The sequence below is a fragment of the Sinocyclocheilus rhinocerous genome, unplaced genomic scaffold (genome assembly GCF_001515625.1).
Source record: "Sinocyclocheilus rhinocerous isolate Xijiao unplaced genomic scaffold, SAMN03320098_v1.1 scaffold839, whole genome shotgun sequence".
NCBI lineage: Eukaryota > Metazoa > Chordata > Actinopteri > Cypriniformes > Cyprinidae > Sinocyclocheilus > Sinocyclocheilus rhinocerous.
In genome coordinates, this window is record NW_015652287.1 from 788859 (window position 1) to 800862 (window position 12004).

General features: G+C 35.3%; 1 protein-coding gene across 1 annotated transcript in view; it reads right to left on the reverse strand.

The window, feature by feature from the left end:
• The window catches only part of LOC107714424 (syntaxin-12-like), a 7132-nt gene extending 2099 nt beyond the window's left edge, over nucleotides 1-5033 (reverse strand). Inside the window, exons 1-6 of the mRNA XM_016520254.1 lie at nucleotides 4975-5033; nucleotides 4557-4661; nucleotides 4343-4412; nucleotides 1909-2008; nucleotides 1697-1834; nucleotides 1144-1187 (exon numbers count right to left, since the gene is read on the reverse strand). Of these exons, the coding sequence (XP_016375740.1) occupies nucleotides 1144-1187; nucleotides 1697-1834; nucleotides 1909-2008; nucleotides 4343-4412; nucleotides 4557-4656 (452 nt within the window). The 5' untranslated portion in view covers nucleotides 4657-4661; nucleotides 4975-5033. The remainder of the gene's footprint in view (nucleotides 1-1143; nucleotides 1188-1696; nucleotides 1835-1908; nucleotides 2009-4342; nucleotides 4413-4556; nucleotides 4662-4974) is intronic.
• Nucleotides 5034-12004: the final 6971 nt, after the last annotated feature.

The following is a 12004-nucleotide window of genomic DNA, read 5'->3' on the forward strand; positions in this document are numbered from 1 at the left end:
CCTGCGTCTGGTTTGAGTCACATGGTCTGATGATTTTTTTTTAAAGGGTTAGTTCACCCAAAAATGACAATTCTGTCATTAATTACTCACCCTCGTGTTGTTCGAAACCCGTAAGACCTTCGTTCATCTTCGGAACACAATTTAAGATATTTTTGATGAAATATGAGGGCTCTCTGACCCTCCCATAGACAGCAAGGTAACTACCACGTTCAAGGTCCAGAAGAGTACCAAGATGATCGACAAAGTAGTCCGTGTGACATCAGTGGTTCAACTCTAAAGTTACGAAGCTAGGAGAATACTTTTTTGCACAAAGAAAACAAAAATAATGACTTTATTCCACATTTTCGTCACTTTGGACGCACGTTCACGACAGTACCATGACGCGAGCGTGTGGCGGCGCTGACGCCATGAAAATGTGGAATAAAGTCGTTATCTTTGTTTTCTTTGTGTAAAAAAGTATTCTTGTAGCTTCGTAACTTTACAGTTGAACCACTGATGTCACATGGACTACTTTGTCGATCATCTTTTCTGGACCTTGAACGTGGTAGTTACCTTGCTGTCTATGGGAGAGTCAGAGAGTCCTCATATTTCATCAAAAATATCTTAAATTGTGTTCCGAAGATGAACGAAGGTCTTATGGGTTTCGAACAACACGAGGGTGAGTAATTAATGACAGATTTTTCATTTTTGGGTGAACTAACCCTTTAAGACAATACATTAATATGGTAAGACACACTAGTTTGCAATATCAAGCAGCAAAACGAGTTTTGTACAGCTAAAAATAGCTGGAAGCGGATGACATCGGAGACACATTCAATTTACAAATGGCCATGCCCGCTCTTATACGGGAAAAATAAGGTGAATATGTGTGTTGTGCAATGTTTGGATGTAAATAACAAGTCAGTCAAATTTGTTCTTAATTAATATGGATTACTTTTACAAAGTCTTTATGAACTTTCAATGTCTGAACAAAAATGATGAGAAATGTAAAAATATCTTCACTGGTGTTTGAAAGACGAAACAAGAGATTTAAGGGTTTGGAAACAATCTGAGGTGAGTAAATAATGACAGAATTTTCTTTTTTCATTCTTCTCACAATTGTGCCCATTTTTAACACAAAACAGATACTCCAATGTCTCCTACTTTTCAAATGTCACAAGCTGTTCATCTTGATTGAGCTCATCAACCTGCAAAATGAAAGGCTTTTTATTAAGGAAATGGCAAACAAAAATAAGCATTAGATAATTTTAGGGTGACCATACGTGCCATTTTTCCCGGACGCGTCCTGGCCAGGATTTCTATATTGCCTAAAATATGTAGGTTTTGGCTTTGTTTGCGTGTGTACATCGGTGCATGACATCAAAATACCATACAGACGGTTCCTTATGCTCTCAAAATGCTCTCGAGGTACTTTGATGTCAAACACTGATCGATCTGAGTCGCGCTGCTTTTAAGTCGAACACACATCCTATGTACGCGTAATTGCATCGCTTTGACCATAAACCCCACCTTCTCACACACACCACGATTGGTCCATTATGTACAATGCCTACATGTTATTGGTCAAACTACTTTTCGATCATTACCTTCAGCAAGCATGAAAACAGGAAAACAAAGCCAAAACAAATCCTGGCAAGGACGCGTCCGGGAAAAATGGCACGTATGGTCACCCTCGATAATTAGCAAATATAGTTACGTGGAGTCTGGAGCCAGCTCGTGCCTGCTCCACTGATTCACGCTCCCTCTCTGCAGCTCGCCGCTGGACCACTTGGAAGTTGTTGAGGGCAGCTGAGAAGTCATTCATCAGACGGTCTTTCTGAATCCTCTGCTGCCGCTGTGTGAAGAGAAGCATTAGCATGACCATATCTGAGGCCAGCTGCAGGCTGGTATGAGGAAGTGTGAACTCACCTGTTCCGAAGGAGACTGTGGCTGTGGTAAAGAGCCCAGGTCTTTCAGATGTCTGTTGGTCTCTTTTGCTAACTGGTTTGTGTAGTGCTGCATTTGCTGGCTGTTTGCAACATACAGAGATGTTACTATTCATAACACTCTCTTAATTTCATACAAAAATGAGCAGATGCTCATTGCACTCTATTTATCCACTTTGTGAGAGATAATTATTATACACAGTTTTTTAACAGTCTCTGGAAACAAAGTTTTGTTTGCAACGTTTCTGCTAGAGTGAACATCTCTGAGGAGAAATTGCCCACTGCATTTGCCAGTGTTTTTGCAAGTTACTATCATCAAATGCTACAGATTTTGCTACAGTCAGTTTCTATTAATGCACTTCCTTGCAAAGTAAAGTAATCACGTATATTTTAAGACTATCCCTAAAGCTAACCCTATAGTAAGTACATATTTTTAATTGATATTACTCAATACTTAATTTTATAATTACACTGTAAATAGATAGTTCACTCAAAAATGAAAATTCTGTCATGTGACCCTGGACCACAAAACCAGTCATAAGGGTCAATTTTTTGAAACTTTCTTTTGTCGCGAACGAAAAAGATATTTTAAAGAATGTCCGTAGGTAAACAAACAGTTAATACTACAGTATAGAAGTCAGTGGCTACCATCAACTGTTTGGTTCCCAACGTTCTGCAAAACATCTTCTTTTGTTATCAACAGAAGAAGAAACTCATACAGGTTTGAAACAACCTGCGCGTGAGTAAATGATGACAGAACTTTCATTTTTGGGTGAACTATCCCTTCTGAATTACTAGATTTTATTGCCCTCTAACCACTAGATGGCACAAAAGTCACTGCAGCTCTTTCCTAAATTGTACTGTGCATATTTGGCTGATTCTTCGCACAATCACAAAGTCGGTCTAATATTTAAAGTTAATGTTTAATGTTAAAATCACAAGAGAAAGACAAAAGATATTTTGCCCCAAATTTTGGTTGCATTTTCTCTTTCTTATTGCATGCTCTTGTTTATGTAAAAACTGGACTTTGAAATGAAATGGAAGAGATCATTCAAACCAGAGTTTGTTATAGTAGCGTTATCTTTCTTTTGTACACGTTTGGAGATTGATGTGCTTGTGAGACAAAGGTCAGTTTTGGTTACATTTTCAGTAACTGGAAAATATGTAAATTTGGGGTATAAAATGCACCCCTATTGTTGAAGCTGAATCATTTATGTGGTAATAAATATAATTTATTGAGTTGGGTGTCTACCTTAGAGCGATTATCACCATCTTTATAATGGAATCATCCTATTTAAAAATATGACATTAATCATATTATTTTTACATAATACAATTTATTATGTATTGTTACTATTATAAGGCAATTTAAAATGATTATGCAGTGTAAAAAGCTTTCAGAATCTTGCATTAATTTTTATGCATATTTAACATGAAAATATTTTAATGGTAATGAATAAAAGTAAATAAAACAATCTTATAAAAATAAACAAAAAATAGCCCAAACTTTGCTGAATTTATATTTTTGAACAAGTATTAACTTAATTAATAGACTTAGGCAAAACATATGTGACCCTGGAGCACAAAAGCAGTCTTAAGTCGCTGGGGTATATTTGTAGCAATAGCCAAAAAACATTTTATGGGTCAAAATTATCGATCTTTCTTTTATGCCAAAAATCATTAGGATATTAAGTAAAGATCATGTTCCATGAAAATATGTTGTAAATTTCCTACTGTAAATATATTAAAACTTGATTTTTTATTAGTAATATGTATTGCTAAGAACTTCATTTGGACAACTTTAAAGGCGATTTTCTCAATATTTAGATTTTTTTGCACCCTCAGATTCCAGATTTTCAAATAGTTGTATCTCAGCCAAATATTGTCCTATTCTAACAAACCATACACCAATAAAAAGCTTATTTTATTCAGCTTTCAGATGACAACCCTTATGACTGGTTTTGTGGTCCAGGGTCACATATTACTTCAGCTAAAGTATTCGTATCAGTACTGGAGGCCTTTTGCCCTGATGAGCCTTTTATGACGAGCTGAATGTAGTATGTTTTTTTTTCCTGCAAGATGGGAGTAGCAGAAAACACATTTTCTTCAAGGTGCACCTGTCCCCTATCATTATTTGAGTTTGCTCAGTCATTTCACATATGGGTCACTTCCTGTATAATTGCATCTTTAACACAGCCAAGTTTAGTCATCTCTGACCAGGCTCTGTGTTCACTCTAAAATGTGTGTACCACATAAAAATGAGTACAAAAATGTACCCCTAGTATCAAAGGTGGCTCTGACGCTGCTTTGCTTCTCTGTACAGGAAAATGAAATGCAGCATCAGACCAGAACGTATTCATCAGTATGTGAGACAACACAATAGATGCAAGAATGGATGGAGATATAACTGAACTCACAGTCTGTCCTGAAGTTCTGGTGTGTCTGGTCTGGTACCAAGTTGGAAAAGCATGCTCTTGATTTGACCAGCTATGCACAGACACATATGAGACATTATAACTTTAAAATATGAGAAAAGACAAAAATATTCAATCACAATCGTTCAAATTGTGTTTACTTAAGAACTTCTCTTCTCTTCGAGTGTGAGTTTCTATGTAAAACATATCTACTCACTGTTTTGTGTGATTTTCTGGATGTTTGAGCTGCATGTCTGAGTGAGGTTGTTGAAGTCTCTCGGCTGTGAGAGACTGCTGTCCATCATTCTGTAAGACATGATGACTAACAAAACAACACAGCTGTTTACATCAGATGTCATTCATTATATCATATTCACAAATTATAACAGATAATTATATTACAGGTTGATTTTAAAAGATAAAACATGTAAACCATTAAGGCTGAGCAAATCTAAAAATGTACTGCGTAACTTACGCAACGCAATAAGACATTGAGTAGGCCCTTCGCCTGATAACATAATTATTACTATACTTAATTTCATGTTGTCATCTGAAATGATTCAACAATACTTGCAGTAATGTCATCGACATGGCAAACTGTTTCAAGAAAGAAACAGTGAGAATGAATCCCATACCTGTGATGCTCAGATGCGGCAAGGCGCTGCTCTTCTCTCACAGAAATAGAGTAAACCGAGAGAATGGCAAAAAAACACAATAACGTCGATATCGAGTGGGTGGGGCTTATTGAGCCATTTCGAGGGGTCTAAAAATAAAATTTCTTATACTTTTTTATTTTCTCTTTATTTATGCGGTTTAATATTTATTAACGATCTAAGCGTCGATATGATTGTGTAAATTATTGACTAGACCCTTGCTAAAAAAACACAAGCGCGTCTTTGTCAAATGATACTTGTTACATTTCTCAGCGCTTTTTGAGGGCGTCCAATCAAAGTCGTTTGTGATTTCAGAATAGGAGTAGGACAGTGTATTAAATGATTGCATACAGTTTTTGTGTCAGATTTTTGTTTATATGTCAGGGACCAGTCACTGGAAAAAATAAATGTAAAACAGTACACGTTTGCAAATTTCTCCAATAAGACAAAACCCTTTCTAAATGTCAATATGGTTCAAAGAAGCGTTCTGCTTTTTGAGCCACCGTGCGCCCTCTGGAAGAAGAAAATGGTTTCGTCCGCTATTAGACATCAATATTTTCCACCTAATGTGTACTTTAGAAGGATGGCTGGATTCACATTAGACACAGTTCATGTGCGTCACACTCATTTCTCCTCTTTTCCAATGAACGTCGTTTTTTTTAAAAAAATTTTTTATTATTAATTAATGTATTTATTTATTTTTAGGTTCCAGGTCTTCGTCTTTGCACTAATTAAAAAAATAATAATAATAATAATACTAGCCTAATAAAAAAAAAATAGTATATTAAGTAAGGCCTATTATTTAAGTTGTGGTTTATCCTAACATTGAGCGAATGGAAGGGTTTTCTTTGGGAGAAAATAAGCTCTTTGGCAGCAAGATTCCTGTCTCATGACTTTTATAGGATAATAGATCTCACACACAAGCCACATCACATGACTTCAGTTACACCGAGGCCTCTTACAGAGTGCTGGTGCAGTGAAAAAAAAGAGAACAATAATTACAAAAATTGTTTTTTAGTGTTTTAAAGAAACTCAAAAGACATGCTATAAAGGCAGGTTCACAGCAATGGGATTGCATTTATTGTATTAGGCTATTAGTTTTGTTGGTTGAATTTTGCATTCATTTGCAGTTCTCAACAAGAGGATTGTTCTTATTTCCTGCTCTTATTGCTCTCATTTCCTATAATGTGTAAACTGGATTGTCGCCTCTGGCAAATTCTTACCATAAAGATGATCATTGTAACTAACCTGAGTTTATAAATATGGATTATATCTGTGTTAATTAGTAGCCTAATAGATGTACCCTGTTGCAACAACACAATTTACATTTACCTTCATGTGATTTTTTAAATTTTTAAAATTTTTTATTTTTTTTATTCAAGGACAAGTTAATGCATTTTTATAAATCACAAAATGTGGGGTTAGTCTAGAACTCTGTCTCGGACCCTGATCCTCAAGCTAGGGAGACCAGTCCGCGTTTGAAGCTAGGGCTCTTTTTAGGCCTATGTTAAAGGGGTCATATGATATTGCTATAAAGAACATGATTTTGTGTATTTGGTGTAATGCAATGTGTTTATGCGGTTTAAGGTTAAAAAAACACATTATTTTCCATATAATGTACATTATTGTTTCTCCTCTATGCCCCGCCTTTCTGAAACGCGTCGATTTTTACAAAGCTCATCGGTCTGAAAAGCGAGGTGTGCTCTGATTGGCCAGCTACATTTAGGCGGCATTATGCAAATCTTCTCACATCGTGACGTAGACATGTGGTGGCGTGTTAGAAGGAGCCGTTTTAGGTAGGCGTGGCTGACTCTTAACTTTTATAAAGAATATCTCTTTGGATTTGAGACTTTAGTCTTTGCAACTTTATAGATCTTCTTTATGCACCAAGAGATTGTAACACTCCAAAGAGAAAGGAAAAATTGAAATCGCATCATATGACCCCTTTAAAAAACTGGACGCAACGTTTAATAATATAGCCAGAAGAGGGCGCTGTCACTTCAAGTCACTCGTACTCAATAACCTCCTAAAGCTAGTTTAACCACTGAATCTCGACCAGATCGCTGCAAAAGTCATCACCATGTCATCATTATGAGTCTCGAAGTATGCACGTTTAAGCTTTCTTTTATCATAAGTACTTGTATTGTGCATTGATCATGGTTTATGTGCATAAAAGCATACATTTAATCTTTTAATCGCATAAAGCGGCCGTGTCTCTTTTTGAAAACTTGAATTAAATCTTGAAAATTTTATTTGTGTGGACTTGAAATGGATGGACAAAAAGAGAGTATTACAAATATCTTAATTTGTGTTCCAAGTTTTGTAGGTTTGGACTGAAACGACATGAGGATGGGTAAAAGATGACATAATGTTCATTTTTGTGTGAACTCCTTAAATGTCAGCCAGTTTTAAGTGTGTAGGCCAGCGTTGTTACCAATTAAAGAGCATAAACACTATTAAAACTAATAATAACGCTAAAATATGATATCATTCCTCAATTAAAAGGGGGCTTAACAAGGCGCGTCACTATGGATTCTTGTAATGTGTATTGTCTATAAGGACTATTCTTATTGCTTAATTTAATAACTTTTTGCTTTCATTTCCTTGAAGGTATTTAAAGGAAATTTAATGCAACCTTTGAGAAGTTACAACTGCATTGAAGGCCCAAGTGCAACACTGAATGTACCCACTGGAGGGCGGTATGAACATAAGCTAGGCTACCTCTTCTATTAAAATACATACCGAAACATAAGAATTGTTATAAACTAAAATTATATATATATATATATATATATATATTCCCTTGAATTTATTTTCTGGGAATATGTTATCTGAAAGTGTCTATTTACATGTGTTGGTTTGTCTGTTTATTTTTCAGTGACCCTAAAGCAAAGGAGTTGCTGAATCCAATTACAGGTCTGACCTGTTCACAAGATATGTCCAGGTAAAAGCAAGATAATCAGAATCAATATACAAATAAGGGTCAATATATTGAGAGCCAAACCTTTAACACTATCTATAATCCTAAACTAAGCTCCTGAATCTGACACTAAACTGGTTTTATGTGTGAACAGTAAACGCTAGGCTTTAACATTGTGCTGCACAGACCCCATGTGCCATTTTCCTAAGAGTCTCCTGTATATTACATAAAAATGCCCATTTTTTTTTTTTTTTCAATTTTAAAACACTGTGGTATTTCACAGATGTTGTTATAGTCATACCTGATTTCAGACTGATTTATTACAATGATTTTTAATTCAGTTCTATTCTGATCTTAAGTGTGCATGTGTAAGATCAGCAATAACTAATTGAGTCATGTATATCTTGTACCACATATTGTTCTTTGTAGATTTGTAGTTATAGAGTAGCGCTGGAGTCATCATAGAACTATGCATTTTAGTTTAGTATTACTTTTAGCAATTTAATTGCACATAAATACTGTATATCATAGTTGGCATAGTGTATTATTTAAAAGACTTGTGTTTGTGTGCCATGTGTTGCCATCATAACTATTCCTTACTAAAATGATGTGCTATTCTTTATATGTAAAAACATAATTTCAAGAAGTGCCAGTATTTGAAGAAATATCACTGTTAAATTCTCTTTAAAATAAACAACTTGATCTGTCATGACTGTAAGATCAAGTCATAGATATATCTTATTACATACACTAAAGTTTGAAACTAACCAAATCATGCATTTACTTGATCAAAAAAAATACAACAAAAACAGTACTATTGTGAAATCTTGTTATAGTAACTGTTTTCTATTATAACTGTAATTTTTTCCTGGTTTGGTAAAGCTGTATTTTCAGCATCATTACTCCAGTCTCCAGTGTCACATGATCCTTCAGAAATCATTCTAATATGCTGACTTGCTGCTCAAGAGACATTTTTGTATTATTATTATCAATGTTGAAAACAGTTGTGCTGCTTTATATTTTTGTGAAAACATAATACGTTTTTGATGAAAATAAAAAACCAAAAGAACAGCATTTATTTGAAATAGCATTTTTTTGGTAACATTGTAAAAGTCTTGTCACTTTTGGTCGATTTAATGCATCCTTGTTGAATAAAAGTATTAATTATTGAAAAGAAGAAAAAAATCTTAGTGACTCCAAAGTTTGAATGATAGTGTTTTAAAAGTATTATTTTATCTTGAGATTGCATAATGTTATATTATATAATAATGTAATATTTGTATTATTAGTAACACCTAATTGTCAGGTAATATGTTGAAAAACTTGAAAATCAGCTTTTTAAAAGGGAAAATTTCATAGAGTGAAAATGACACCTAAGGTGGTTGTGTATATTATTCGTGGTTGAGGTTCCTTTTTCAGAGGATCATAAGATCCAGCGTAAGAAACATTTAAAGGATTGTTTTACATGTATGATACTTTCAGTGTTGTTAAATAGTACGATTATTGGTTCAGTTAAACAGTCTGGTGAGCGCTTGCCTCTGTTTGTTTCTCTCCTGAGCCACTGGAGTCAAAGGTCATAGTGCATTCCCACTTTTTCTCATTGTGTCATTCATAGATAAAACATCTCTCCTCAGTTAGCATCTCTCTCTCTTTTTCTCTCTCACTGGCCATTTCTTTCCTTATCATTCTAAGTCGTTCATCACCCCTCTTTCTCTTTCAAAGTTCCTTCCTCTGTCATCAATACGACCTTAGCATCTCCCTTTTGACCCCTCTAAAGACTTCCCCCTTCCCTCACCCTGTCCTTTCTCAGGGGCTATCAGAATGTATCGGACACTTTGTCGCCAAAGCCATTCATCAATCAAACCAATCAAATCTTTCCTTATTACCCAAACATGCCTCTGGCATACCAGTCACAGCACAACTCATCACATAAAAGTTACACGTTTACATGCATGCGCGTCACTCTGGATTGTAATCTGGGATGGCTGTACCGGACATTGGCCAATTCCGTTGGGCAAGATCGTGTGTATTTGGAAAGTACCACAAAGAGCTCATAAATCGCACTGCTTAGAGGATGAGTGTGAGCAAGATTCCTTTTAGGAATGGAATGAAGAACAGTCGTCTTGGAACTTGAGGTTTAGCGTCCAGTGTGATCTTGATCTACCTGTTCTTGTAAATGCCTCTTACACAATAAAAGTCACTTGGGTAAGAAGGTATTTTCCAAGACCAGTAATGCCGTGTAAATGTCTATTAAATGACTCAAACAAATAGTCAATTAGAAAACAATTCTGTTGTCTGGCACAACCTTTGTCTTCATTGCATTTTAATTAAAAGATTAACATATTGGTGTAGTTTCGGAATACTGTTTATTAGAGTAGGTTTTCAACTAGTGGCCACTTGCGGTAAGGTTATTGGCAACAGGGAAAAACAAGAAAATGTAGGATAGCAACATAAAAGGCACTTGTTAGAGTCCATTTATACAGTCCTCTGGGGCTGAGTGCAGATGTAAGAGAATTTGTCCCACAATTTGTCCCATGAGCCTGTGTGCATCCAAATTGTCTGTTGGCACCGCTAAAACTGTTAACCAAACTTTTGTGGTTGTTGAAACATTGTTTGAAAAGCTTTAGGCTATATACTTTATGTATATGCTTTATTATACTGTATATGAATTTCTCTTGTGTATTGTGCTTATATTGTAGCCAAAAGTCAGTTTTTACAGTTACACACACTGTGTGAAAAAAACGTGCGTTATTTTGAACAGAGTACTTATTATGGAAATAATATATTTTAAAAGAAAATACTTAAGTGAGAAATAAATGTAATGTTTTCAGACACCTTATTGCAAGTTTATTGTAATTAGATTAAATTTATATTAAATACAATTAGCTGAACTTATGAGTGCTTTTTGTCCCACTTATGTAGAAATTCAGTTCATCTTTATATGATTTTTCACAATGACTTCTATTGTCTTTGAAATGTGGTATTTAAGTATTTATGGTAAACTAAAATATACTTTAATGTCAAAATTGTGTGTCCCATTTTTTTAATATATTTGCAATTACACATTTGTATGAAGTTGCAATTTATGGAATATCAAATAAAACACTGTAGCATTAAATTTATAATCAAGTACTTTAAATGTGCTTTAGTATGTTAGTCAACACAAACAAAATTATTTTGGGCCACCACTTGCCTGATGTAAAATCTGTGCCTTGAGGCAAATTAAGTTAACAAACACTTTATTAGATGATGCACTTTATTATGCATTGATGAAAAAAAAGTCTTCATTCCTGTTGGATGGAAAATTATTGGAAAGCCAACTTACTAAGCACCTCGACTAAGCAAACACTAGGCAGAGAGTAGTTTTAGTGAGGATTCGGATGTTTACGAAACCACACCTTTGGACAAACAGAGTCAGTGCTTACCTTCCTGCAGTGGGATCGTTTTTCAGAGGACAGAGGGTCAGATGGCAGCAATTATCACACCCCCACTCAATCCTGACAGCAGCGCTGAGGATCGGTCAGTGGTGGGCGACAGCACAGACTATAGCCACCATCACTCTTTCTTATAAGGGGCTTTTTTTGCCCATCTATCCTATATACTTTTCTTTGAGTGTTTTCTTTATCTTCTGCTAATTATTTGTGTGAAGATACAATGTGATGCTGTCTTTCAGATCCTGACCTGAACGGTTCTGTAATCGTAGAAAGTCTGCCGGACATCAGTGTTGTTGTTTGTACATTATAAAACAGTTCCAGTGCTGAATACTCATTGGTCAGCTTTACTAAAACAAATTATACAACAGTTAAATCCAGATTCTGGCATTCCAAGACTTCAGAAATGTAGTAAGCACTGGGGCTTTTCACTGTTTGTGTCACTTGTCTATGTTTGCGCATTCCAGACAGACTGTCAGTATGGAGGGGATTTTTCAGTGACTCCTTCTGCAGTTTACATTGTTTTGCCAGTAGGTGGCAGCAAGTCTTTATAAGTGAGTCATTGTATCATTCAGACAACTGATTTGTTTAAATACTGATTCATTGATTCATTCAGGAACAAAACACCACTAATGCGTGTTGCTTGGAAACATGCAACAGT